This window comes from Lutra lutra, chromosome 3 (genome assembly GCF_902655055.1).
Source record: "Lutra lutra chromosome 3, mLutLut1.2, whole genome shotgun sequence".
Lineage (NCBI taxonomy): Eukaryota > Metazoa > Chordata > Mammalia > Carnivora > Mustelidae > Lutra > Lutra lutra.
In genome coordinates this window covers 129,019,145-129,046,248 of record NC_062280.1, presented here as the reverse complement: position 1 = coordinate 129,046,248, position 27,104 = coordinate 129,019,145, and the positions used below count along the sequence as shown (strand labels likewise).

Sequence of the window (27,104 nt, the reverse complement as noted above, 5' to 3'; positions counted from 1 at the left end):
AAGAAAGATGCAAACTGGCCTGGAAAGATCAAGACGTTGAAGAAGTTTGGAATGCCCCTTTGTTCACTGGGTCCTAGGTTTGTTTGCACACCAGGGGGTAGACAGAAACACAAGGAATACCAGTGGAAGGTTTCAGATGGGTGGGAGAGCCCACACACTTCACTCTATACTTCAAGAAAAAGCATGCCTTCCTTTCCTCTGAAATAGCTTGGAACTATCTGCTGTCAACTTTGTAGCAAACCTGGAAGGCTAAGAAGACTTCCTGCCACTGAGGACGTTGCCAGGCCGTCTCCCCTGCTGCTGAGAGGTATTTACACAGGGGAGGTAGGAATATTCTATAGTAGCTGATGTAGAAAGGGGGGAATGTTAAAAAGTAAATCTAGAAAGTAAACCTAAGGAAGCAACTATTTTTGGCATATTCACACAGTTCCTTACACCTAGGGGTATAGCAAGTGTTGACTATTCAAAGAATAATCCACAAATGATGTCAGGAGTCTGACTCCGATTCTAAGTGGGTTTCGAAGCCAGGGGAGTGTTGGAATACCTTCATGTTATTTTAACATTTATTGAGTGTTTACGATGTGCTAGATATTGTTTTGAGTGCTTTAATTCTCAAAATGCCTCATTTATTCCCATGAAGTATCCATTCTCTTTGCTTCCATTTCACAGATGAGAAAAATGAAACAGGAGTTAATGAACTGTCGAAGGCCACACAGGTGCAGGAGACAGAGACCTGAACCAAGCCTATCTGGTGATTCGTGTGTTCTAGCTGAGGGTGCGCCAGATTAGGGAGCCCGTATGCGTGCAGGCATGGAGTGAGGCCAGACGAGGGGTGAGCAGATGAAATCCGGCTGGAGCGGAAGAACAATCAGAGAGAGAGGCTGGATGAGGAGCTCAAAGAGGGCCCTGAATGGCAGTCACAGACTCGAGGGTGAGAGGGAGCTGTGGTGGGGTCTTTGAAATGCTGGCAGAAGCCTCTCAAGAAGCCCGCTCTGTGTCAGGGGGACCTCCAGGAGACCACTGGACATTCCAAGTTAAAGTGAGAAAAGCCCATGGAGGCCGTGGCTGTGAACACCAAGGGGAGCAGCTGTGAGAATCACTGAATGGTTGTGGAAAAGTCTGGATATGACTGGGGGAGGAGCTACAGGACTTAATAACAGGGAGGGTCCAGGGGGCTAAGGAAAGCCTCTGCAATGAGGTCTACAAAGGACATTTTATTTCCAGACATCAAGGCCATTTTAATTCCCAACTCCATTAAAATGAAAGGGCAGCCTGACAGAGTGGGCATGCCAGTGAAGAAGGGCGTCAAAATGAACAGTGAATAAAAAGCCAACACATCTCACCACACAATGACTGATTTAATTGACTTGTTAATTCTTCAGAGGAGACAGATACACATGAAATTACATTCGCCCCCACTCAGTGTGCCCTTAACAGCAAAAAGGGGGGGGGGCTTAACGGACATGCTCATGGAATCATCTCTCCTCTTATTACCACCTTGCAAAGCAGTCAGCCATAGTTACACTTTATTTTATTGCTTTTTAATTGTTGTACTTTTATAACTAAGCACCACTATGTAATTAGGAGCCTGGTTATCCACTCAGGTATGTGGGCGGGCATCCTGGTCTCTCAAACCTGCTATTGGCCCACGATGAGCCCCGTGATGCAGCCTCATGGCCCGGTTACACTGAGTAGGTCAAAGCCCTCAGGCTACTGTTTTCTACTGACAAACTCCTTTCTCTCTTTGCTACTGAAAATATGTAAAACTGAGAGCAAAGCGAGGTCATAAGCAGGTTAGTGTTGCAACAAGCCTAAAGAAGAGTAAGCAAAAAAGTGTGTTTCCTCTTCCTCTTTCAAGAAAGGGCTGAAGAGCATTCGGACTTCCAAAGGAACGCGAAAGAGAATCACCAAGTTCATGCTTCTGTAATGAGGAAATTAAAAGAGAAGGCGGGTATGGTGTCTCGTTTACCTTTTCCCCCCAGGCTGGAGTAGTAGGTGTTGAATAAATATTTGCTGAATGAATTAAAAGAATTCAAAATTGTGCCCTGGCTACTCTCAAAGTAGATAGGAACAGTCATTTTGAACCATTTCCTGATGTGACAGAGAGAGAGAGAGAGAGAGAGAGAGAGCGCGAGCGAGCGTGGGGGAGGGATGCGTTAGAAAAGGTGGAGAGAATATACTTTGTATAGAGTAATTTGAAAATTAACAAGGGGAGAAAGATTTTAAAAGAAATCCCAATGGCCTCAGTATTGTCATACATAATTTTCTATCTAATGAGACAATGACAAAAATTGATAGGAGAAAATCATCTGGCCTTGGTGTACTCAAAATGATGATTCAAAACCACATACTGATGTCAAACTCACAGTAAGTCTTTCCAGTTATTGGAAAACTGCTCCATTAAGAACCTTGTGTGTCAAATCCTTTTCATTAATCAAAGGGTGGGTAGACAAAGGAAGATTCATCCTGGAGTGTGAAGTATTGCACAAATAATGGATCCAAGATAAATGAATTACGACTACAACAAATAAAGGAATTCTATTTGGGTGACAGTAGGACTCCCAAATGGCTTCCCACTTGTCAAAAAACAGCCTCAGACAAGCCCCATCGTGTATACAGTGGTGCAAAATGACCTGGGAAAAAATGGTTTCTTTGGATATCATTTAGAGATTCATATCCCTGAATTCCTTAAGGCTGAAGCTACTTTGGCTCTTTTCTTAAAGCAATTATGGCACAGGCTCTCCTGCCCAGGTTCTGTTTACATAAGGACCGTCTTGGCCACAGGTCATCTGGGTAGGAGCTAATTAATTGCCAGCTCTTTGAACACAGGTAGGTTAATTAGCATGCATGTAATATGGCCTCGGAATTTTTCTTGGGAAAATTGTTTTAAATTCCAAACAATAAAGGATCTGTAATACCTGCCGGTCTTTTATCCAGAGCAAGCACAAAGGCTATTGGAGAAATAGAAAAGACTTTGTTTTTAAACTATTCAGAAGACACAAGGCATCACTGATCACCTCAAGGCCTCATTTTAATTGGATTCCAGATCCACGATGCCTTAGAGATAGTCTTTTGGAAATATATTACTGCTAAAATCTTTAAGTAGGTCAGCAATGGAACTTCAGAAGCCATAACATTCTTAGATCCTAATAAACGATCAGGGTCAGAACCTTACTTTGTGTATATTTCAGTAAAGCATGTTGTGGGTTTGGACCACAACACATCAGGATTTTTACAAATCCAAATATTAAGGAGCATTCTGAACATCATCCACACGGACAAGAAAGAGAGAAATAAACCTGCAAATGCCTCTAGATACAAAAGAAATGAGTCTTGGGTTTTGGACTATTAAGTACTTTTTTTTCCTCCAGACAATAGCCTAATAGGAGAATTACGAAGTACTCTGACACCCTCCACACCCCTCCAATTAAACCACACTTCACCAAATACTTAGATAAAGCCTGATCAAATAAACATTAAGGCAGAAAATGCAGCCTAGAATGCCCCATCCTGGGTTCTGCTGGAGTCTGAAGGGCCATCTCACTGGAAAATTTAACCAAACAAAATCTACTGTGATTCCCCTGCAGCCTTTGCACTTAAGGAAAGCTAGTTCAGTCTCTGACATTTTGATTTTCACAGCGGACCCAACCAAAAAAAACTTCCTGGGCTCCCAAGCTTATGCCTCCAGTTGAGATTGGATTTCTCGAACCTTACGCAACAGCCAGCAAACAAACAAAAACAGAAAAGGTTATTTCTATTACTCACTATTACTCCAGGATTTCAGTAAATATTTGATACTGATCTCAAAGAAGCCGGAATCCTGCTGGCTGGCCATGTCGGAGGTATACAAAGAGGCTCCCGGGACTGGACTGGGAGCCGCTGGAAGAGCAGGTACCGGGCGTGGAGATGTGCCTGTCACAGGTTAGTGATGTAAGCGGAGGGTCAACGGCGGAGAGGGAGGCTCTGCAGGTCTACCTCCGGCACCGGCAGGGAGCCCTCATTTAAAGGACACCGAGGAGCGAGCGGGAGAGAGATGCTCGGCCGCTCCTCCTCCTCCACCTCCTCCTCCTCCTCCTTTTGCTCGGGGTCCAGGACTTGCTTCTTATTTGCTGGGTGCTGATCTGCCTGCAGCCCTCAGAAGGCGGCGGCCGCTGCTTTCATTTCTGGGCTGCCATAACCAGAGCCAGCCGCTGCCGGCCGCCCGCATGCTCTGCTCCAGCCAGGTACGCTCCGAGGAAGTCCCCACCTGAGCTGCGATCCGTTTTCCCCCGGGGAGCGAGCGTTTCTTGGCTGGCCTCCCTGACCCCGTGCAGACCGCTCAGCCCACACAGCTCTCCGCAGGGCTGAGGGATGGGCTGGGAGCGCCGCCCCTGTCCCTGCCCCTGCCCACGGGCTCAACCTGAGCCGCCCCTCGGCCCCGGACTCAGCCGGAGGAGGGGGAGGAATCTCCCAGCTTCTGGGGCTTCTCGCTCTTCAGAAATGCTTCCAGGGAGCAGCCCGCGTGAGCACTGGCTGCTACTTCCCCTTGTGTCTGTCCCTGAAATAATACACAACCGCATCGCGCTGCAGCGGGCGAAGCTAGCTGCACCCCTGGATCTGGCTGCAGTGACGTTTTTTCAGAAAAGCCCCATCTGTCAGCCTTGTTGCAGGGAAGAACGCTGGGCTTTTTCTTCCCCTTCTTTCACGGGCACAGTGGAAGCTGCACTTTGTGCCTCGCCCTCCCAGAAAGGCTTGCCGTTTGGAGAGGCACTGCACCCCGAAACGTGTGCGTCTGAAGGGCAAGCCTGATCGCCTTGTTTACAGAATGTCAGGCTCCATGGGCAGATCTGTGTCTCAAACCTATCATTTCTAAGAATCGCCGAGCCCACGGAAGCTTATTTATTTGTGTTAAAAGGATAAGAAGCAAAGGCATTAGATTCCTTGCTGTATAATGGCTTTTTAATTGGTGAAATCTCACTATCAGGTATCCTGATTTCGGTTAGCTGTATTTCATGTTACCATATAGCTTGACTAGGGGATTAAATAAGAGCTTTCTGATTTTGACAGGCTGCCTTTCAGTAGGTGAGATTTGGCCAACCATCTCACAAATCACGGAATAGTTCTCCCTTTCCAGTACATTTCTGATTAATATTTTCCAAAAGAATGAATAAAGCCATATTAATAATTATTGAACATAAAAAAAATGTTGGGCAACTCCCCTCAAATCAACAAATAGGACTTTTTAGACTAACAGTTCTTTTGAGAAATGGAAAGAGTACAATGTACTTCTAAGATGAAGAATTTTTAAAAATTCAGCACTACTGAGAACCAGTGCTATGTCCTGAAATGCCCCAAGACACCATCAATACAAGCATTTCAAGCTCCTTACACTTACACAAAAGGCAAGCCCTGAGCCACTAAGATTTCCAGCTCTACTCACAGTGCTTCATTCCTGTGAAGTCACTTATCAGATGGACTTTTTCTTTTTTTTTTTTTTTTCCCTTTAAAGATTTTATTTATTTGAGAGAGAGCAAGCAAGAGAACATGAGCGGGGAGCAGAGGGAGAAGCAGGTTCCCCACCAAACAGGGAGCCTGACACCGGGCTCGATCCCAGGACCCTCAGCCGAAGGCAGAGGCCAACCAGGAGTCTCTGGACTTCTTTTCATTTACAGTCTTACTAGAGTTGATAAGCTAATTTTATTTTGTCACCTGTACTTTGAATGAATGGGTTCCAAGTGAAACAGGACCCAAAGGTTTCACCTCAAAACAGCGATCACCTCTGAAAACAAAAACTAATATCCGTACCCACCTTTCTGAGGCCTCCGCATGGCAATGAACGAACAGGAAGTCTGCATGGTGCCTCTGAGTTAATGAACACAAAGTCTCCCAAGACAGGTCCCAGATGCCAACCTGGCTCCAGACCTTAGCTAGGAGAACTGGGGCAAGCTATTAATCTCACTAAGCCTCAGTTTCCTCACCTGGGAAATGGGGATAACAGTGATACCAACCTCATTCCGTTTTTGGATAGATTAGGTGACATTATGAATAAAGTGCTCTGCATAGTATCTTGCAGAGAGTAAACAACTAAGTTTTAGTGATATTGGTATTTAGGATGAAACCTTGGGGAGGCCAGAATCCAACTTTGGAAATTAACCACATGTATGTACTGCTGGTATGACTTAGAAGGTGTAGCACTTTTGAACACCAAAGGTAACAATGTGGGGCTAGCAAGTTGGAGACATTTGGTACTGCTGTAATAAGCAAACACGCTGTTATGTACTGTTACTCAAGCATACAGAGATTCTCTTGGTCCACCTTATAAAAGAGATCATTAACTGGCTTTTCAAAGTTTTCAGTCCTACCATAAACATATTAACTGGCTGAGAATGCCAGTCTTACATATATTTCAAGAGGAAACGATCATAAAATTTTAAATGCTGTTGAGAAAAGAATGTTTTTAATGGCATCTCATTTTCCCTGTGAAGAGCGAATCAGTAACTAAGAGCCCAGTTTCCGTCCATTAGAACCTGAAATCTTGCTCGTGTGTGCTTTTTCCCCCCTCATTTGAGTACCTTTAAAGAGAGCATATATTGTAAAAGAACAGAAAAGGCCTTTTGTTTTGTTGAAAGGCCTACAAATCAAATAGAATGACACCTGCTGCAAGCTGGGATAAAACATTTGTCCTTTTGTCTCCTCTCTGGTGGGGGCAGGGACGTTTATAAAACAAAATGTAGTCAGAACAGGCACCTGGACAGAGGAACCTAAAATACAAAATAAAATCTGAATTTGTCCCTGGCTTCTTAAGAGACTTCAGATGCCATTTAAGAGGAATGAGGGACCTTTCCTTCATAATCTTAGGCGACCATATAATGAACCTTTAAGCAAGGGGTTAGGCATAGATTTTGGAGGCACAGAGAAAAGTAGCAGTAATACAGGAAAGCTAAAAGGTCTCAGGAGGTGGTATCCAAGAGTAGAAAAAAAAAGTCAGAAAGTGACCTGAGACATAATTAGTAATACCATCTACATTTATTCAACACTAATACTGTGTTTAAAAATACCTATTTTACCATATTGAATCCTACCCCCCCCCCCAACCTAGGAAGAACTCTGAATAGCCCCATTTCATAGAGATGAGTAAATGGAGGCTTAAAGAGGCATAGAATAAGGTCAAGGTCATAGAGCTAGCAAAATTTAAGTCTAGCAAATTTTAGAACCAGAGTCATTTTCCTCTCCTCTCCTCTCCTTTTTCCTTAAATCACAAGCAAGGCAAGAATCATGGTTATCAAACTTCTTATCCAAAGTTCAGGAAGAGATGCTAAGACCCTTGTTATCACTCCATAATAGGAGTGCTTCAGGGCCCACTGGCTCTCCAAAATTGATTACTGCCTTCCCATTGGGCTCTAGCCTGGGGAAGGAATGGTTGCTTGGGGCTTTGGCCCACACCAAAGGAACCTAGAGAAGAATACTGTTATTTTTCCCATCAATTTGACACGTTGTACAGATTGCGGTCTGATTAAGGGTGCCAGACCCGGGGTAGAGGTGGGACAGGTGAGGGTGGCAAATTTGTCTGAACGCCACTCTCCAAGCTATAGAGGGGTGGAAAATGGCTGTGTCCACCCTGGTGTGTGCCACACATCTGCCCAATACTCAACCCACAGGAAGGGGTGCCTCATTGTGATCCGTACAGCCAATGGACTGGTGGTAGCCTGGGGCGGTGTGGTAGGAACACCAAGAAAACAGAGCATTTCAAGAAGACATGGGCCAACTGGTCACCTGTGTCCCAGCCTGCTGAGTGGCAGGGTGGGATAAAGGTGGTGAAAGGTGCGTGGATTGATTGCATATTACAATCTGTGGCATGTAGCCATCTTGCCTGAATTCCTACTCTCTCTTCTCTCCCTCCAGAAGAGCCATGTGTCCCTCAGTTGTGCATCTGCCACAGCCCCTAGCACACACTAAGATGCAAAAAAACACACAGAGTCACTGAATGAACAGACGTGTCATGCATGCCTACCGCTATCGGTTGCCTGAGGGGGCGGGGGGGGGGGGATGTACAACAGAAGTGCAATCAGTTTGTGTTTTAATTCATATTTAATTTTTCTTTCCTAGCATTTCTGAAAATTCTTTTTTGAGACGAAAATGTGTGGTGTTCAAAAAAATGTGACAACAAAGCTAGGCAAACAATCTGGATGCTTGCCAACATCCAGAGCCATCTCCTAATGGTTTTAAAGAGTCTGATTGAGTTGATTGGGTTAGGGTTGGAATCCGCCCCCTTTCCCTGTGGATGGTGGCACGTGGGCACACATGTGTAATTATTATCAGAGTGACATGTACGTTCATGCATAGAATGTATTAGGCAGAAGGGAAATGTCTTCCTAGCATCCTGAGGAAACAAAGGAAAATCACTCATTGTAAGAAAAAATAGCTTTATCAGTTTTTGCTCAGTTTACAATTCCAAACAGAAAGCATTAAATATATCCTATTCCTACAATTATCTATTGTTGGTTAATAAGAACAGTTCCAAGTCAAGTTAAGCATCACCTAAGATCAATGGTGACAATTATAGAGAAGGCTTGTTTCTCCTTATGCAGGACGAGGTCCTTTAGAGATAAGGAAAGCTTCAATATCAATCAAAAACTTTTTTGATATATTTTAGGTACATAATTTGGGGATGATCTATCTCGTGCTAAAAACACAGTAGAGGAAAAAAATATGAAGTGATGCCACATCATATTCATTTTGTAAACAGAAAACTCAATAATCACTCCCTTAAAAAAATCCAACCCCCACACACAAATCTTCACAAAAATAGATCCTGCAAATTTTGAAAACGCTTACTCCATTACTCTTCAGTACAAATACTTTTTTTCCCCACAAAGGAACTGAAATACATTTAAATGTTCTGAATGCCCCAGAACCTCATTAAAGCACAGCTTGTTTTTGCCCAGATTCAGACGTAAACAAGGAAAATTGTCTCTTAAAATGGTTTCCATTAAAAATTAGCAGCAGAACCCATTTTTTTTCCCCTACTCGCCTCCCCTGCAAAGGAGTTTCATAAGGGACTTCGATCCCCGACAAAGGAATCGAATGTCAGTCTAGCCCATGGGAAGCCCATGAAGGATTTGAGCAGTGAAAGGCATCTGATGGCAGCAGGGAGCAGGGTCAAGTTTGAAGTCACCCCCCTTGCTGCTCTGCACAGCCAAGGCCCCCTCCACAAGCCCATGACAACAGGGTGTGTTATAAGTTTAACGTAGGGTAGGGGAATTAACATTAATCGAGCACTTGAGGTTGAGACTGCAAGGCTGTATTTCAGAGGACCTATGTGGACACACACAAACAAAAGGCCACATCTCTTGGGCACTTGCAAGACATGTCTCAAAAGTGGCGCCAACACATCATTAGAATGGATTGGGACTCAGGTGTGTGTTAACTCTGGTCTCTACCCCCAGCATCTTCATAATGGGTGAAATGAACATTGGGCCTCTCCCCCAACACTTCCCACCAATGTTCCCTATATTTGCTCTTGAATGATGAGTTCCAGAGCAAATATTCCCCGGATATTAATTAGAAGGGGCACGCTGTAGCTCGCCAGAGCTAAGGCTCTGCTCTCCCACCTAGAAGCTCTGTTGTTTGGTTGCTGAACACCCCCCAGCCTCAGTTTCTTCATCTGTTAAACAGTGCTTATCTCATGGGTCTGTTATGAGGATTACATGAGCACATAGTCAGACGACAACTGTTCAGCAGCAGATCTAGAGCTAGCAACAAATCCAGAATATGCAGCACAAAATGCCACCTTAACTCTAAAGTCAGGTTAGGGAAAGGGGGAGAGAGAGAGAGAAAGCTTTGGCTTATCACAGTGGGCTCCCATCTCCAGCCCCCTTTACCATCCCCCAAACCTCCCAATCCACCCTTAGCTCCCACTGGCTGCCAGGGTAAGGCCAAAATTTTGCCAAGTAAAGAAAGCCTGAACTTCTGCACATACAAAAATGTATTATTTAATATTTTAGTGCATCCAACTTTTGGTGCCCAGGGTAAAGCCAAGTAGAGGTTCTGGTGAGCTTAGTATAGACTCAATAGCTCCCTAATTTACTCTTCTCATTGACCTCTCAAGGTAGTGCCTACATATTTGGATATTAAGCTGAAGCTAAACCCGGAGATACAGTTCATACATATTTTGTATGTACAAATATAAAGATTTGACCTCAATTTCTGCAAGGCACAGTAGGAGTTAATACTGTATTTAGAGACTGTATGTGAAGAGAAAATATGGATTTCTTCCTCTGACTCTTATTATGAAAGCATACAACAATGTTGATAACCTTACTACCCTATTTTCAAATACCACCAGCAACCAGAGAAATTAATTACACTGAGATACAAACAGGTCCAAGATCATGAGCTACAACAGGAGCCAACAATTAATACATGATTATAAAATATTAAGTCCTTTCTGAAGAAAAACATGGCATTTGCTTTTGCATATCATTATTTACCAAAAATGCACAGACTGATAATACTTGGGATAAAAAACAATTATATCAATCACCATTCTTCCCAAACACTAGTTGCCATTGAAAGGAGAACTAAGGGGCGCCTGGGTGGCTCAGTGGGTTAAGCCGCTGCCTTCGGCTCAGGTCATGATCCTAGGTCCTGGGTTCGAGCCCCACATCGGGCTTTCTGCTCAGCAGGGAGCCTGCTTCCTCCTCTCTCTCTGCCTGCCTCTCTGCCTACTTGTGATTTCTCTCTGTCAAATAAATAAATAAAATCTTTAAAAAAAAAAAAAAGAAAGGAGAACTAAGAAAATAGTTTTTCCTTATAAAAACGATAATTAAACAAAAAAAAGATGCATTCCCATAGTTGCATTTAAGTGTTTTGGCATTTCCATTATTAAGTGATTAAAAATTAAGTACCCAATTTTAGGGCTAGAACTAATATTCCCACTAATGTTCCCAATTTCAGACACAAAAGTAAATATTAGATTTTAAGTCCTAAGAGGCAGATCAACTTTTCCTCACAAGTACCATTTAATGTATATAGTTATTGAAATCTAGAATTTTAAAGCTAATGAAATTGGGAAAAATTGGAAATTTTGATTAGTTTTTTTTTTATATCCTTACTACTTAAACATTATACACTTTTCTCTTTCTTTTAAGTGTGATCACATGCTTGCAGTTATCTACCAACAAAGTCTGATAGATTGGGAGTCAGGAAACTTTATCCTGTTCCTTACTCTAACCTGAATATGATGACCTTGGGCAAGTTACTTCCTACTAAATGAGAAAAGCTGCTTCTTATCACCAGACAGGCTCATCTCCTGGGACAGGCCCACCTTTGATTTCTCATATTATTGGGAGGGGCCCCCACATGGGGAAAGAACAGTGCACAATAAATGATTTGATGTCAGTCTTTGGCATTTGTTACTTGAAACTTTTGGCAACAGATTCACCTTCTTAATTCTGTTCTGATAAAGCTAATATCAAAAGTACCCCATATAAAGCACACGCTGCCTGTTGAGGAAGAGCAGCGGACACGGAAGCAAAAAATAACTGGGAAGGACGAAGAGGTAAGTCAAAGTGAAATGGATCAAGTTGTCTTCTGTGAAGGCAGTGAGGCAGTATCAAAGTGCTTCCTTTGGTTTAGAGGAAAAGTGACAGTGTACCGTTGGCCAAGTCCTGGAAACCAGGGATATCCTGTAGCTTAAAACCAGCTCAGGGTCCTGAAGATGAAGTGTTGAGCTAAGGAATTAGATACATAGAACAGCCCTTCAGGGGGTGCCTGGGTGGCTCAGTGGGTTAAGCCTCGGCCTTCGGCTCAGGTCATGATCTCAGGGTTCTGGGATAGAGCCCCGCACATCGGGCTCTCTGCTCAGCGGGGAGGCTGCTTCCTCTTCTCTCTCTGCCTGCCTCTCTGCCTACTTGTGATCTCTGTCAAATAAATAAACAAAATCTTTAAAAAAAAAAAAAAAAAACAAATACAGCCCTTCAGGTAAAACACATGTTTTAAACAGAAGTGGGTCCCTCCCTGAGCATCACTGATTCAACCTTCACAGTGACCATCTGCCCACAGAGATGGGTGGGTCAGACCCTCTGATCCTGCCTTTAGAGAAGCCCAGCAACAGTGATGTGGAGAAACACGTGCATCGCCTTCTCCACCCACAGGCACCGTTCCACGTGGTAGAAAATGTCACTCTGAAGGCCCAAGAAAATTCTGCAGGATAGACAAAGTCTTACCAGGCATGTTTTTAGAATGGGTGGGGAAATCACCACCCTATTTTGACCAGACAGGCAGAGCTTTGTGTAGGAGGGTGGGGCTGCTAGAAACTGTCTGAAGGATGATGGGAGGGAACAGTTTAACAGGCTGGTGGGGAGAGTGGTTCCAACTGCCCGGCTCAGCTAAGGAGCCAGAGAAAGGATAATGATCTTTGCAGACGGTCAGGGTGGGTGAGGTCACTTTGAGCGGCCCAGGGAAATAGAGGTGGAGGGTCAGGATTCCGATGCCCACAATGTCAGTTGTGGGGAGACACAAGCTCCGGTCAGCCCTCACTCCGCCAGGTACTGGCCTCAGCAATCCACTCCTGTGGTCAAGGTACTCCCTTCTCGTTTATAGGGTACAGGTGATACTGTACCATCTGCTAGCCACAGAAGGTTGTTTCAGGAGCTCAAAGAGGATTCTGTAGATGAAAGGACTTTGTATCCCCAGCATGTCTGTGTTAGGATGCTCAGAGCTCCAGAAGTCTAAGGATCACACAAAAGGGCAAGAGGTCCCCGGTCAGCTCTTCCCTCTTCCAGAAACACAGCATTGCTTTCCAGCTATTGTAGACTTCAGCTTCTGGACTAGGGACATACTAGGGTTGTCCCGCGATTTAAGTGGCCATTTGTAAACTCCAGGAATGTGCTGGTGGTTTGCTTGTGCCTTATCCAAATGCCACTTCGGTCTCTGGATAAATACAGGATGGGTGGCAACTGCAGTCTGCCTACTACTCCGCCCTACCTCAAGATTTATTTTCCATCTTCTTTGCTCTTCAAGGGAATTTTTTTCTTGTCCTTTATAATTTTTTAAAAAAAAATCTGTCTATAAATTCTCTAATCCCCAACTGTATATATTCTTTCTATAAATATAGTTCAAATTTTATGTTCATGAAAACAACAGGCAGCAGAAAAGAAAGGAAAGGGGACACGGATGTGGATGGACCTCTTTTGAGCTGTTGGATAAGATTTTGAGACATTTCTGAGAGTGAGAAATGTATCAGCAAGAAGGCTAAATCTGGAATGAATATAGCTATACTCTCAACTTTGGCTTTATACCTACTCGTATATGAGGACAATGAAAGGTATGGGGACTCGAGAGCTAGGACATTGCAGAGTAGTGATAACAACAATAATGCAGATAATGGCTAGCTAGATGACAGAGCCAAACTGGAGCGCAGATCTGATGCTAGGCCAGTTATGTCCAATAGAAATATAACATAAGCCAAATATGCAATTTAAAATTTTCTAGTATGTACATTTATAATAATGAAATGGGTAAAATTAAATATATTTTATCTAACCTAATATACCCCAAATATGACCACTTCAACATGCAATATATGTAAAATTATTAGCAGGACACTTAATATTCTTTTTTTCTTGCACTAAATATTTGAAATCTGGTGTATTATTTTACAGCACATTTTAAATTGGACATCCACATTCCCTGGGCTCAAGAGCCACAGGTGGCTAATGGGTCCTTTATTGGACAGTGCAGCTCTAGGAAGTTCTTAACTACTTTTGGACCCTTATGGCAATCCGGCAAAGCCAATGGGCTCTCTCTCAGAACGTCAAGAAGACAAAATGCATGAGATTACAACATAAACCAGTTATAAAATTATTTAAAAAACCACAAAACTGTGGTTTTGTAGATACACATTTCTTTACATACACATTAAATACATTGAAGAACATAACCCAGAGATAAGCCCAGTAATCATAATTTTTTAATAAAATAAGAAACATAAACAATATTGAAATATACCTAAAGCAACTGTAACATAATGAAAAAAAAATTTGTGATTTCAATTAACAGTGAAGTCAAAGGTACTGCTAATACTATTTTTGTTGCCTATATTAGTACTTGAGGAAAAGAGTAAATTTCAGTTGGAAGTTAATGAGAGGCAAAATATAATTTTTTCCCATCTCAGCCCTTGGATACCCACTGTGGATCTGCTTGAGAGTAGGTGTTCTCAGCACCAGTCTCTACTCCTCCCACACACCCCTCCTTCCATGACAGCTCAGTTTCAGGAGATTCTTGAAGATGGTCATAAATACTTGCTATACATTGGAGAAGCTTCTCATGCTTCCCCCCCACCCACTTCTCTTGATTCTACTTCTTCCTCTTCCTCTATCCCTTGCTTTCTGCCATCCTCACTACGCTCTTCAGTATCTTATTCGAATCAACTGAGGTGTTCATTAAATGATACCATATATCATAAGCCTTTTCCCAGAAGCTACAGGTATCATACTCACCAAATAATTTGTTGCTGGGCTGTAGAACCACAGCTAATTACAAACCCTCATGATCTAACAAGTATATGCAATGTAACTCACATCTGTGTATGATCTAAATTGTCCATGTTGGAGAATATGTAAGAGGTTCAATAATCTCCCCTCCCCCAAACTTACATGTGTTGATAAGTTGATGAATGATATCCTAAATCCTTCGAATATCCAAATGGAAGGGAGATAGGTTATATTATTTTATACACTTAAAATAGTGTTCCGATCTTCACAACTAAGTTTTTAAGATTTCACTTTGCTTTGAGATGTGAAACTCATTTGGTGGATCAAAACCAGCATATTTTTCTAATACAATACAACAGGAAGGAACACTTCAGAGCACATCCTATAGTTATAGGGGTGATCAAGTTTTCATAAAACTTACGTTTTATATATGTGTACATACACATATATACGATATATACATATGTGAATGCTGACCTGATGTAAAATATACTTCTTATTGTGAGACTTGTGAGTCATGCTCAGAAAAGTTTGGAAATCTTGTACGTTGCTGGTGGGAATGTAAAATGGTTCAGCCACTATGGAAAAGTTTGGCAGTTTCTCGAAAAGTTAAACATAGAATGACCACAGGACTCCACAATTCCACTCTTTGCATATTCCCTAAAGAACTGAAAACAGGAACTCAAACGAATACACATACATCCTTGTCCACGGAAGCACTATTCACTGTGGCCGAAAGCTGGAAGAGCCTAAATACCCACTGATGGCTGAATGAATACATAAAATGCAATAGAGCCCCAGTGGCTGAATGGATACACAAATTGCGTCAGAGCCCAGTGGAATATCCAGCCAGAGGAAGGAACGGAGTACCGACTGATCTGTGCTACCCAGACAAACCTTGAAAACACTATGCTAAGTGAAAGAAGCCAGCCCATCAGAGGCTGCATATTGTGTGATTCGATGTATAAGAAATAACCAGAATAGGCAAATCCTTAGTGACAGAATGCAGACTGACTGTTGCCAGGGGTACAGAGAGAAGGGAAGAATCTGGTGAATGGTTAGGGATTTTACTCTGGAGTGAGAGAAAGGAAGTACCTGGAAGTAGATAGAGGTGGTGGTTGTACAACCTTGTGAATGTATTAAATGCCACCGTATTTGAAATGGTTAATTTCATGTTCTGTGCATGTCACTTTAATAAATTACTGAAAGGGAAAAAAAAGTTGGAATGCACTAGCTCTAGAGGGCTTGTCCTGAGGTCTACTTTTCATTTGCATGGGGTCTACTTCCTCTGTGGTGCTGCTACATCGCCACCTAGTGGTGAAGGTGTCTTCTGTCTGGGCTCAAGGGCTAGAGAGGTCTGGTTGCCTAAAGAGTTGCCTTCATGCTCAGAAGTCCTTCAATATCCGATGCAAGTCAAGGCCCACATACTTAAGTGCAGTAGCTGCTTTATAAGCGTCCAAACGATGCACAGTGATAACCTCCAACCACTTGGAGCTTTAAGTGGGGAATGGTTTCAGTCCTGGTCCTGAAATATTTATCAAGAAGTCTCTCTGGGATTCATTTGCCGGTCTTTAAACAGGGACTAGGGGCACCTGGGTGGCTCAGTTGGTTAAGCAACTGCCTTCGGCTCAGGTCACGGAGTCCCAGGATCAAGTCCCACATCAGGCCCTCTGCTCATCGGGGAGCTGGCTTCTCCCTCTGCCCCTCGCCCCTTTCATGCTCTCTCTCTCAAATAAATAAAATCTTAAAAAAAAATTTAAAAAGATTAAACAGGGACTAGCAGCCCCTCTAGCAGGATAAGGATGAATACCAGATAGCATAAAGAATGCACCAAATGGGAGTTTCGTTCCTTAACTTCCTTATTTCTAAGGATACTTGGTATGAGCTTATGAACCCCAAACAAGAAGACTTGTATCTCCAAGGGAGCTCCCTCCACTTCAGACTGTCTGTGGAAGAAACAAAGACTGTGGGTGTCCAGAGCAAGGGGACATAGATCCGGAGGGTGCAAGCATAGAAAATACACCAGAAACAAGAGAACACAAAGCCCAGAGGCCAGAGCATCAGGGAGTTGGTGAGAACCAGGTGTATAACAGGATGGGAAGAGAGAAAGAAAGGAAAGATCAAGCAGACATTCTAGCTATTGCCACAAATGTTGCCTGACTGGAGAGGGACAGACAGACAGACACCAACCGCCTGCATGCAAATGGGCTTATGTGAAAGATTCCAGCTCCACAGAACATAATGTGTTCTGTAAAGAATGAAATGAAAAGCAGCCTGAAGTGTGACATATAGTTACAAAAAACCACCAGAAAAGACAGACACTAAGTCGTGTGCTTTTCAAATTAGAAGGCCAAAGAGTTCAAGCAACCCAAAGGGTTAAAGAAAGAACACAGAGGAAAGGATCACAGAATTAATTAGTAAAATAGAGAGGGAAAATTTCAGAGCAAAGTGCACTGCTGCCTTGTCCAAATAGGATTCGTAGGAAATTATAGGAGGTGGTGTGGTTTGGCACTGAAAAACTACAGGAAACAAATTCAAAATACACTTCCTACAGGGGCGCCTGGGTGGCTCAGTGGGTTAAAGCCTCTGCCTTCAGCTCAGGTCGTGATTCCAGGGTCCTGGGATCGAGCCCCGCGGCGGGCTCTCTGCTCAGCAGGGAGCCTGCTTCCTCCTCTCTCTCTGCCTGCCTCTCTGCCTCCTTGTGATCTCTGTCTGTCAAATAAATAAATAAAATCTTTAAAAAAAAATACACTTCCTACAGACTTATTCTTACAGTAGGAATGCTGTGGGATCAATGGGGTTCGGGCGAGCCGAAAAGAAAACCCTGCCCGCAGGTGTGCGGCGTCAGGCAGGGGCCCCAGTTTGGCCTAGGGCAGGTGTGTTCCCACACTCTGCAGTGAGCTTGCCATGCCTTTTCCTCTCCACAGCCTTTCTGCTTCCTTCCACCATCCGGTTCTCCGGGAAGATTTTGCCTCATAGATGGCATCTGATGTGAATGTCCCCATTTTTCTGGGCAATGGAGGAAACGCCACTTCTCGCCCCATCCCCGCTCCTTGCCTGGGACCTGACTCCCTCGGTCTCTTGTATCTTAACATTTTTCTTTGATATCATTCTAATCTATCAAAAATTTTAATACCTCTCATCTGGAAAGCAAACAATAAACAAAACCAAACCTCGCTTTTATTGCACATTTCCTTCCGATTTCCATCTTAGTTTCCTGACTTCTCAATCACAGCCTGGTGTCTCAAGACAGCAGGAGGTTCCACGCAACCTCCTCCCATTTCCGTCAGTCCAGTCCAGCCCGTCTCCTGTGGCCTCACTCCTGCTAAGGTGACCGACAGCCCCCAACACCGTTCTTCTTGAAACTTTTTTTTTTTTTTTTTTGTTTTCATGACCCATTGTGCTCGCTTTGGCAGTACATACGCTTTTATGACCTATAATCTCTTGTTTCTCCGAGTCTTGCATGGTCAGCTCTGACTCCTCCTCCTCCCAATTTTCTAGCAACCTTGCCCTCCTCCAGCTCAGGGTGCACAGGGTTGTTTTAACTGGCCACAGGCTCTTCTCCATTCTCTTGCCTTGGCTAAGTCCTGCTTATCCTTCCATCAGTCCAGATAGCACATCTTCAGAGAAGCCTTCCCTTGATGTCCTGGTCTAACTCCAGACCCCCCGTAAAAACTTCTCATAGCTCCTTTTACTTGTCTTTACTTATCACATGTAGTTACGCATTTATCATGTAATTTTTTTCCAATATGCTTTTCTCCCTTTTTGGACTGTCATTTCCACTGGGGCAGAGTCCTTGTTTATTGTGTTCACTGTTTTATGCTTTGTGTCTTAGGACACTAGGTAAATGCAGTCAACATAGCACCCAGTATGCATTCAGCACTTAATTATTGGATGGACAGCCATTTGGGTAAATGAATGAACGAATATTCTAACCAATGGCAGGAAGCCCAACCGCATTAATGTCTTTACCCTGGCTGCTCCATGCCTTTAACCTTCTCCATGAAAAGCCATTCATAATTTTTTAGGCTTTCACGTATCTGTTTGAACAAATCCCATCTGGGCCAAGAGAAGCAGGAGGCTGAGCAAACGGACTGCAAAGGGAGGTGAAAAGTCAAGGGGAAGGTCAGCTCAAAGAGTCTCTCTGTTCTCAGTGTTTCATTTCCTGTTTACTTAACACCATCTCTACCCAGGTCAGGTGTAGAGGGGGCTCCTTCCTTGCGGTGCGCTATGGACCTGGAAACCACAGAAGCTATATGTGGAGGAGAGACAAAGCATGGGAAGTATGTGCAAGAGAGAACAAAAAGCTTTGAAGGCAGAATCCAAGTCCAGAGTCTTAGAAGTCATCAAGCCAATTTACTCCTTATAAAACTCACGCCTAAGCTCCAAGGAAATCACCTGAGGTCTCCACTGGTGGGAGAACAGGGTGGACTGAACCAGCCACTGGGGTGGGGAGCCAGGACACTGATCCCGTTACCACTAGCAGGTCAAGGGAGATTCTTCTCTTCAGAGCCATTTCATACCCGTCCCATTCAAAGCAGGGTTTTTCTTATGCTGAAGACTGCTTGTATCAAGGCCATAAGGTCTCTAGTAAGATTCCAAAACTCTTTTCTACTTAGGAATAATGAAAATCCCGGGCAGGTGTCTGACTAGGATTGAGTTTCATGTAAAATTTTTGATGTTTATTCATTAAACAATGTTGTGCAGAGCCTGTTGATTTGAAAGGTGATAGAGGGGATAGCGAATTCTTTGTTGCCCTTGATCAGCTAAGCTGGGGAAAGTCTACCCTTCCTAATCCCAATCACTCTCCAACTTACTGCCCTTCCGGCTCACTGGGACAAGTGCGTTGTGACTGCCAATGCCCAAACCCCATGGAACCTTCTGGTTCTCACGTCACATGGCCTCCTGGCAGCATTTGGCACTGTTGGGCAAGTTGACTTTTTTGACACTTTGGTTTCTGTGACATCAGCCTCCTCTGTTCTCTTTCTACCTCTGTGATTGTTTGATCTCCTCACCTTAAAGGCTCCTCCTCTTTGCCTCCCTTAAACTGTAAGGGTAACTCAGAGCTCCACATTGAGCACCTTCTTCGCATATATCAATATTACCTAGATATTTCAATTAACCCTTAGCATCAGGTATGGTGTGATGTTTCCCAACTTCCATACCTCATATCTTGCTGAGGTCCATGTCCACGTGTACCTCTTTACCTTTCATTGCCCATGCCACCTAGATACCCCTCAGTTACCCAAAAGCCAGCGTGGCTGAATCCGAACTCACCACTGCCCCTTCTCAGCTTCCAGCCTCTTCTCCATCACCTGAACGGCACCATCATGTGCTAATTCACTCAAGTTAGAAAGCCAAGAAGCCCCTTCTTTTTCACTCCCACACGCAAAGCCCCAGCAAGCCCTGCCAGTTCTATCTCTTAACTATTTCTTGTATCCGTCTAGCTCGTCTTCATCTCACCACCACGGTCTTAATTCACGTGCCTGTGATTCATTGCCTGGTTCAACACAGGAGTCACATTGGTCTCACGCTTCTGTATATCGCTGCTGGATTGTTCAGTAGTTCCTAATGCTTTGGGGGCAGAGCACAACCTTTGCTGGTCATCCTAGATCCTTTCCTACTTCTCCAACTTCATGCAACACCTACTTCAGCCACAGGGAACTGTCTGTAAGTCACCAAAACATCATGCAGCCCCATGCTGTTACGCTCTGCGCTGCCCACCTTCCCCACTGGAACCCTCACCCACTCTCCTGAGAAGCTCTGACAGGCTTCCCCAGGCGAGGTAAAATGTTCTTCATCTGGCTCCAGTAGGACATCTTCCATGGTCATGTTGTTATCAGGTGACCTCTCTGCCTCCTACTCAACTGTGTGCTCCCTGAAGGCGTGGAAAGACGCATCGCTCCTCTCTGAATTACTGGCACACAGTATGGTGCCTGGAGCATTAACAGATCCTAAAACATGCCAGCTGAGGTTTCTTTCTGTGGGTCAGCCCACGAGTAATGGATAGAATATCATCCTCAATACATTAAACGCATAAACTACATTCTTCTGCTGTGCATCTATCAAGGGATTTTCTATGGAAATCTACAGAAACTATAGGGAGAAGAACAATTCATGGTTTGATACAAACCAAAGACCAAAAAATCACATGATGGTATAGAAGAGCCTGTTTTCAATAATAGCCAATCAGACAGATATGAATTCTAGAATTCTAGAGATTAATTTTCTAATCTTTTGCCATTACCACAAATTTGCCTTAAATGCCAGAGGCTCAACTCTTAGAAACAACAGGGCAGATGAAGAATGGGATTCAGGAAATCTTAGAATTCTCTGCAAACACCTGTCAACAATAAGACTTAATTTCACTCCAGGGACGCCTGGGTGGCTCAGTGGGTTAAGCCTCTGCCTTTGGTTCAGGACATGATCCCAGGGTCCTGGGATCGAGCCCCACATCAGGCTCTCTGCTCAGCGGAAAGCCTGCTTCCCCCTCTCTCTCTGCCTGCCTCTCTGCCTACTTGTGATCTCTGACTGTCAAATAAAATTTTAAGAAAAAAAAAAAAAAAAGACTTAATTTCACTCAAACACACTTACCTAGCTGATGATTCACTGAGAAGCAGCTCCAGTCAAGAAAGCATCACGACTCTCTGTTTTCTTTTCCATGAAGGGACCAATCAATTAATATACCTTCCTATCACATGAAGGTCTCCATGTCTTTGAATTTCACATGTGCAGAGTTGAAGCGTTTAAATAAGAGGGTTATGGCCAAAGAATTAGTCCAAATGCTGTTCTTATATTTGCGGACTTCCCTCTCAGGACCAGCTGAAGTTATGCCGGTGACATTTTAGAGTCTAACCCTGAAGCAGTTATAGCTATTCATTTGCTCTTCTTGTACTTCAAGTGTTCTGGCGTTTTCTGAGGTCACCGGCCTGTTGGCAGACAGCCATAGCCCCACTGGGCTGTTGGAACCACTCCAGCTGGATAAACCGAGCCAGGCTTGCTTGGCACAACCTCACCTTCACACACTCTGCTCCCATCACAGGTAACCTCTTCCAACATGGAAACGCCTAGAAGCATGAGAAGTGTTTGCTTTGTAACTGAAAAAAAACTCCTGGCATTTCTCAGGACTCACAGTGCTCTGACATGGGCTACTCAGAGCTCAGGCAAGGCCAACTGTGCTGAGAAAGAAGACTGACCTCAGGAAGTAACCTCACGCCAGGTTTTGCTTATTAAATTGTCTCCCACCAATGGGATTGCTTCGCCAGAAAACACAGGTGTGAGGAAACGTGGAAAGAATTAGAGTTCTTACATTTCAAACTACTCTAGCCCCTACTCAATTCCTGTGTTTTATTGAGAGGATGAAAATAATAACACCTGTAGGACTGATTGCTAATAACAGACTGCATGAGAGACTACCAAGGGTTTTTTGGTTTTTTTTTTTAAGATTTTTATTTATTTATTTGACAGAGAGAGATCACAAGCAGGCAGAGAGGCAGGCAGAGAGAGAGGAGGAAGCAGGCTCCCTGCTGAGCAGAGAGCCCGATGCGGGGCTCGATCCCAGGACCCTGAGACCAGGGCCTGAGCTGAAGGCAGCGGCTTAACCCACTGAGCCACCCAGGCACCCCCTACCAAGGGTTTTTTAAGTCAAGTAGATGCCTAACTCTCACACCCTTACGTTTCAGTATAAGAATGTATGTCTTGGGACGCCTGGGTGGCTGGATTGGTTAAATGTGTGCCTTCAGCTCAGGTCCTGATCTCGGGGTCCTGGGATCCAGCTCCACATTAAGCTCTCTGCTCAGTGGGAGTCTGCTTCTCTCTCTCCCTCTGCCCCTCCCCACCTCTTGTGTACACACACATGCATGTGCACTCTCTCTCTCTCTCTCTTGAATAAATAAATAAAATCTTTTAAAAAAAGTATGTCCCAGGTGCTCTCCTAATTTCATTAAACATGTATATATGTGTATATACATAATACATTACATACACACACACACCTTGGGACTAACACTTCAGCCAGTTAAGAACATAGACTTTGGGGAATCAAAATACTCATGTACTTCAGTTAACAACAAAACAGCCGCAATAACAACACAGGACACGTCTAGTGAAGAATCAATCTGATTTTCCGTTATACTTTTTGAAACACTAGCAATGAAGAAGCACTAGCTCCACTCTAGCCACAGAGGCCTCCTTGCTCCTCTGCGAACAGGCCAAGCCCAGGGCCTTTGCACTTGCTGTTCCTTCTGCCTGAACTCCATCTCCTAGGATGTCCACATGGTTTACTGCTTCTATTTCTTCAGGTCTCTGCCTATCAACAAGATCTGCCCTGAACACCAAACACAAGATATCATTCCCCTGTCTCTGTATCCTCCTTTTTTTTTGCTTTATTTTATTTGAAGCATGCTTCACTTTCTGAATAATACATATTTACATGCTCATAGTGTGTCTCCCAAACCTACCAGCATATAAAATCTGAGAGGGCAGGGGTTATGTCTGCTTTATTCCCTACTCTAATCTTAGTACCCAGAGCAATGCTGGGTGCAACGAGACAGGGGATCATGGAATACTGAATGAATGGGTAAATCAATGAATGACTTTTGTTGCAATTTAACTTACTCTGTGTACATTGTGGAGTATAATGTGCCCAACTGACAAACAAACACATCAAATAATACATCAACATCAACAAATGCTCCTAACAGTCCCTCTCTGCTCATGAACCTTGACAAGTTATGGTTCATGCTGAATTAAATGTCATATTTGACTGTTTCTGGAAGAATTTTATTTTCTCTACTGTTGTCAGTGTGCTGCCACAGATGTGAAGATGACATCACCTTGGGGCTGGTAGCCCTGAGATGGTCTAAGTTGATGTGCCTGCTGGATGAATCACTCGGTCTCCAATTCTCTGAGTTTGACTGAACCCCCCCACCCAGACCAGAGAGAAAGCCAGTTCAGTGCACTGACAGCCAGGAGACCTGGGGTGCCTTTTACCAAAATTCCAGGAGTGATAGCCCAGGACAAACACAGGAGCTGGGATTGTGGGGGCAAGCAGGTGGACCTGGGCAGCAAGTGCAGAACCGGCTGTTAAAGCCAAGGGTGCCTAGGTAAGAAGAGAGGGAGCACTGGAGCTCAGATCCATGCCACGTCGGGCTTCTAGAATGGGCCTGCCAGGAGCTGACGGGTATCACCTTTGAGCCGTGGCGCCAGAAAACATAGACATTCTGTTTTGTGAATCCCGTTCTTTCTCGTTAGATTGAAAACAATTTCATTTCCCCACATTGCAAGTAAAACTCTTTAAGTGGACTTGACCTTTCAAAAGTCATCAGACACCTTGAAAGGCCTTTTGTGATAAATGTGGCATAAGAAGAAGAACATTTAAGGCTCAGGCTAGTGGTACAGAAAACTTAGCTGTGGGCAGCTTGACTCTTGTTCATATTTCTAGAGTCCTGCTTTCTATATGATGGCTAGACATTCTCGAGCTGTAGCTAAGGCATATTATTGTTAGTTCTCTGACAATGGCAGTGGTGTTCTGATTCGTTAGACATTTTGATTAATGATTTGGATGAAGTCAGAGGTATCATACCCACCACACGGGAGAATAAAGTGAAGTCAGGGTGTTGGGGGAGCACATATCTAATAAATGACAGCCAGGATCTCTCCTGGAAATGACTAGAGAGTGGAATATGGGCCGAATCTAACATGTAATATTTTGTTCCAGGGTAAATGCAAAACTCTATGTTTCAGCCACCCCACAAGATTACCAAAAGTAGGGTGCCTCTCTTACAGGTTTGTTTACTTCATAGCACACAACAATTTGCAATTCTATATCTGTCTGTTCACTTGTTTATGGAAGCCTGCATGGGTATAACTTAAGCCCCGGAGAAGGCAGAGATAACATCTGCTGATTTCCTGGGTGCATTCCCAGTGTGTGTACTGCGCAACCCAGCAGGCACTCAGGACACATTTACTGAATGAACATCTGAATGAAGGATGGAAGAGAATGTGACTTAAAAACAAGTCTTTTAAAGGTCTGGCATTTGTCTTTGCAAGTTCAATGCCAATTAACAATGCTGGGGCTATCGGAGGTGATCTAGATGTCTAGAATATGGGTTGTGGCCATTCTACCTGATTCTTGCTGTGGGGTCACCTACCTGCTTCTGAGTGTTCCAATTAAGAGGATCTATGTTATGGGCTGAATTATGCAACCCCCCATTCCTGCGTTGAAGTCCTAATCCCCAATACCTCCGAATACCGCTGTATTTGGAGTAGGGTCTTTAAGGAGCTAATTAAGTGAAAACAGGGTCACTAGTCTCCTAATCAAATATGACTAGCTCTGATTAGGACACAGACACAGAAAGAGGAAAGATGATGTGAAGACACAGTAGACAACCACTTGCAAGCCAAGGAGAGAGGCTTTAAAGAAGCCAACCTTACCTACACCTTGATCTTGGACTTCTAGCCTTCAGGACCCTGAGCTAACTTTTGTTGTTTACCCTGCCCAGTTGGTGGTACTTTATTGTGGCAGCCCTAGCAAACTCATACCTATAAGTAACTGCTTAACCAACCGAGAGTGCATTATTTAACAGTGAGGCGAATTAAGAGGGCAGTGAACACTTTTCTTCAAATACCTGAACAGTTATTACATAGAAGAAAACACAAGGGAAAACTTCCTGACAAAAAGGGACATCCAAGGGGCGTCTGGGTTGGTTGAGCGACTGCCTTAGGTTCAGATCATGGTCCCGGAGTTCTGAGATTGAGTCCCGCATTGGGCTCCCAGCTCCATGGGAAGTCTGCTTCTGCCTCTGACCTTTTCCCTTCTCACATTCTCTCTCTCTCTCTCAATTAAAAAAAAAAAAAAAAAGGGGGACATCCAAAAATGGAATGCACAAGCACTCCAATATATAATTTACTTATTTACTGAATTTATTGTTTACTGGTTGACTCCTCTGGCTAAAGGTAAGCTCCAATAAGACAAGCACAATAAATACACCAAGTGAATGAATTCCACCAGAGGAACTGAGTTTCCTGTTACTGAAGGCATTGGAACAGAAGCCAGACACACCCTCTATAAAAGGATATTACTGAGAAGTTTCTTGCAGAGGACACAGGGTCCTTTTTCAAAGTTGAAATTTCATTAATCTGACTCTACTACTGATGAATGAAATACAGGTACTTCTCATAATAAAGGTCCACCTTTAAACATCTGTCTCCCTATACAGACTCTAGTCAAAGTATCAAGACCATTCAACTTACATATTACATTTCTTCAGCCTGAAGGCATTATCCACCCAATAATCTCCTGATACAAGATAAAAACACAAATTTTAAGTATCATTTATTATAAGTTATTTTCTGAAGTCAGCCCTTAAAGGTAGATAGACATTTCTATTACTTAAATCTGTTTAATTTAGAGCAGGAGATCCAACAGCAGAAGACCGTGGAATCTTAATAAATGTGTAATGAAGAATAATTAATAATATTAAAAATTATCATCTTCTTCTTAGCCTCCCAAGAGCAGTGGCAGATGGCGAATTCTGGCTGTGCTAATTCTGGCTGTGCCTGTGGCTGCCCATAGATCTTTCAAGAAGCCAGCATTCAAAGAACAGAGTGAAACTCACAAGAATCCCATGAATTTTGCTGTTGTTTCAAAGGTTCTTTTGGCATAGACTCTGCTCTAACAGATGAACCTGTAGACTTTCAATCATGGCAATCCAGTTTCAAAAAAAAAAAAAAAAAAAATCACCAGACGATCTCACAGAGATTTCGAAAAATAGACCTGTCCTTGAATACAAAAGAGTAGGAGGACAGGACACTCTCCTACTTTCACACCATTGAAGAATCTGAGTACTACAGTTAAGCTTTTAGGACTTTCACATAGCTCAGAAGTACTGAGGTGAGAGCATCACGATGTTCAGGTCATTGAAAAAGCACAGACATTTTCAGTCAATAAGAGTTGTGTTTCACAATTCATTCTGGCAGATGTTTCACATTTGCCTGCTCCCATAAACTTTATTTCCAACTTGCTACAAGTCTGCCAGGTGCCAAGAGCAATACTACATATGGAGCCAAGATGGCAATTTCTACAACCCAACATATGTCTAGGTCTGCGGTACCTATGCTTTTGTGTTTATGTTCTAGCCATACCTCCAAAATATTTATTTTCATAAGAAATATTAACACTCTAAATGGAACCAAAGAAATGATGAACACCAATTCGCAACCACGTGGGAAAACAATGCTGTGAAATAGACGGTGGTAAGTCGAACTGGTTTATAGTCCCAGATAGCTAGCAGTGATCAGTACTGTGTTGAATAGATCCTACCAGTTGAATTTCCCACCCAAGTCCCATAGCCCCGATGTCAGCATGATGGCACGGGGAGAGACACACTGTTGACAAAAAGGAGCTGCTGAGAATCGAGCTCTCTGTTCCATCTCTACATTCATCACTGGAAAAGCAAGGCTGGTGGGAGGCAGGACTATCATATAAAAGGGGACTTGTGGGTCTCAAGGGTCTCGAGAAATGTCTGCTCTTCTGTCCAGCAGTTTGTAAACTGCTCTGTGAATCATTTTTTAAGAGGGGTTTGAAGGAAAGGGATACCCTGGCTTGTGACAAAGCTCCGAGGATGGGAA

General features: G+C 43.5%; 1 protein-coding gene across 6 annotated transcripts in view; it reads right to left on the bottom strand.

The window, feature by feature from the left end:
• Window positions 1–27,104, bottom strand: part of FRY (FRY microtubule binding protein) — a 339,156-nt gene that overhangs the window by 256,594 nt on the left and 55,458 nt on the right. For 2 of the 6 annotated variants that reach the window (XM_047723098.1, XM_047723096.1), the window contains exon 1: window positions 3,766–4,503. The exons of 2 other annotated variants lie outside the window; for them this stretch is intronic. In XM_047723098.1, coding sequence (XP_047579054.1) covers window positions 3,766–3,835 — 70 coding nt within the window. In that variant the 5' untranslated portion in view covers window positions 3,836–4,503. Of the gene's footprint in view, window positions 1–3,765; window positions 4,505–27,104 lie in introns of those variants that run through there. 2 more of the 6 variants (XM_047723095.1, XM_047723099.1) reach the window with 2 other exon arrangements.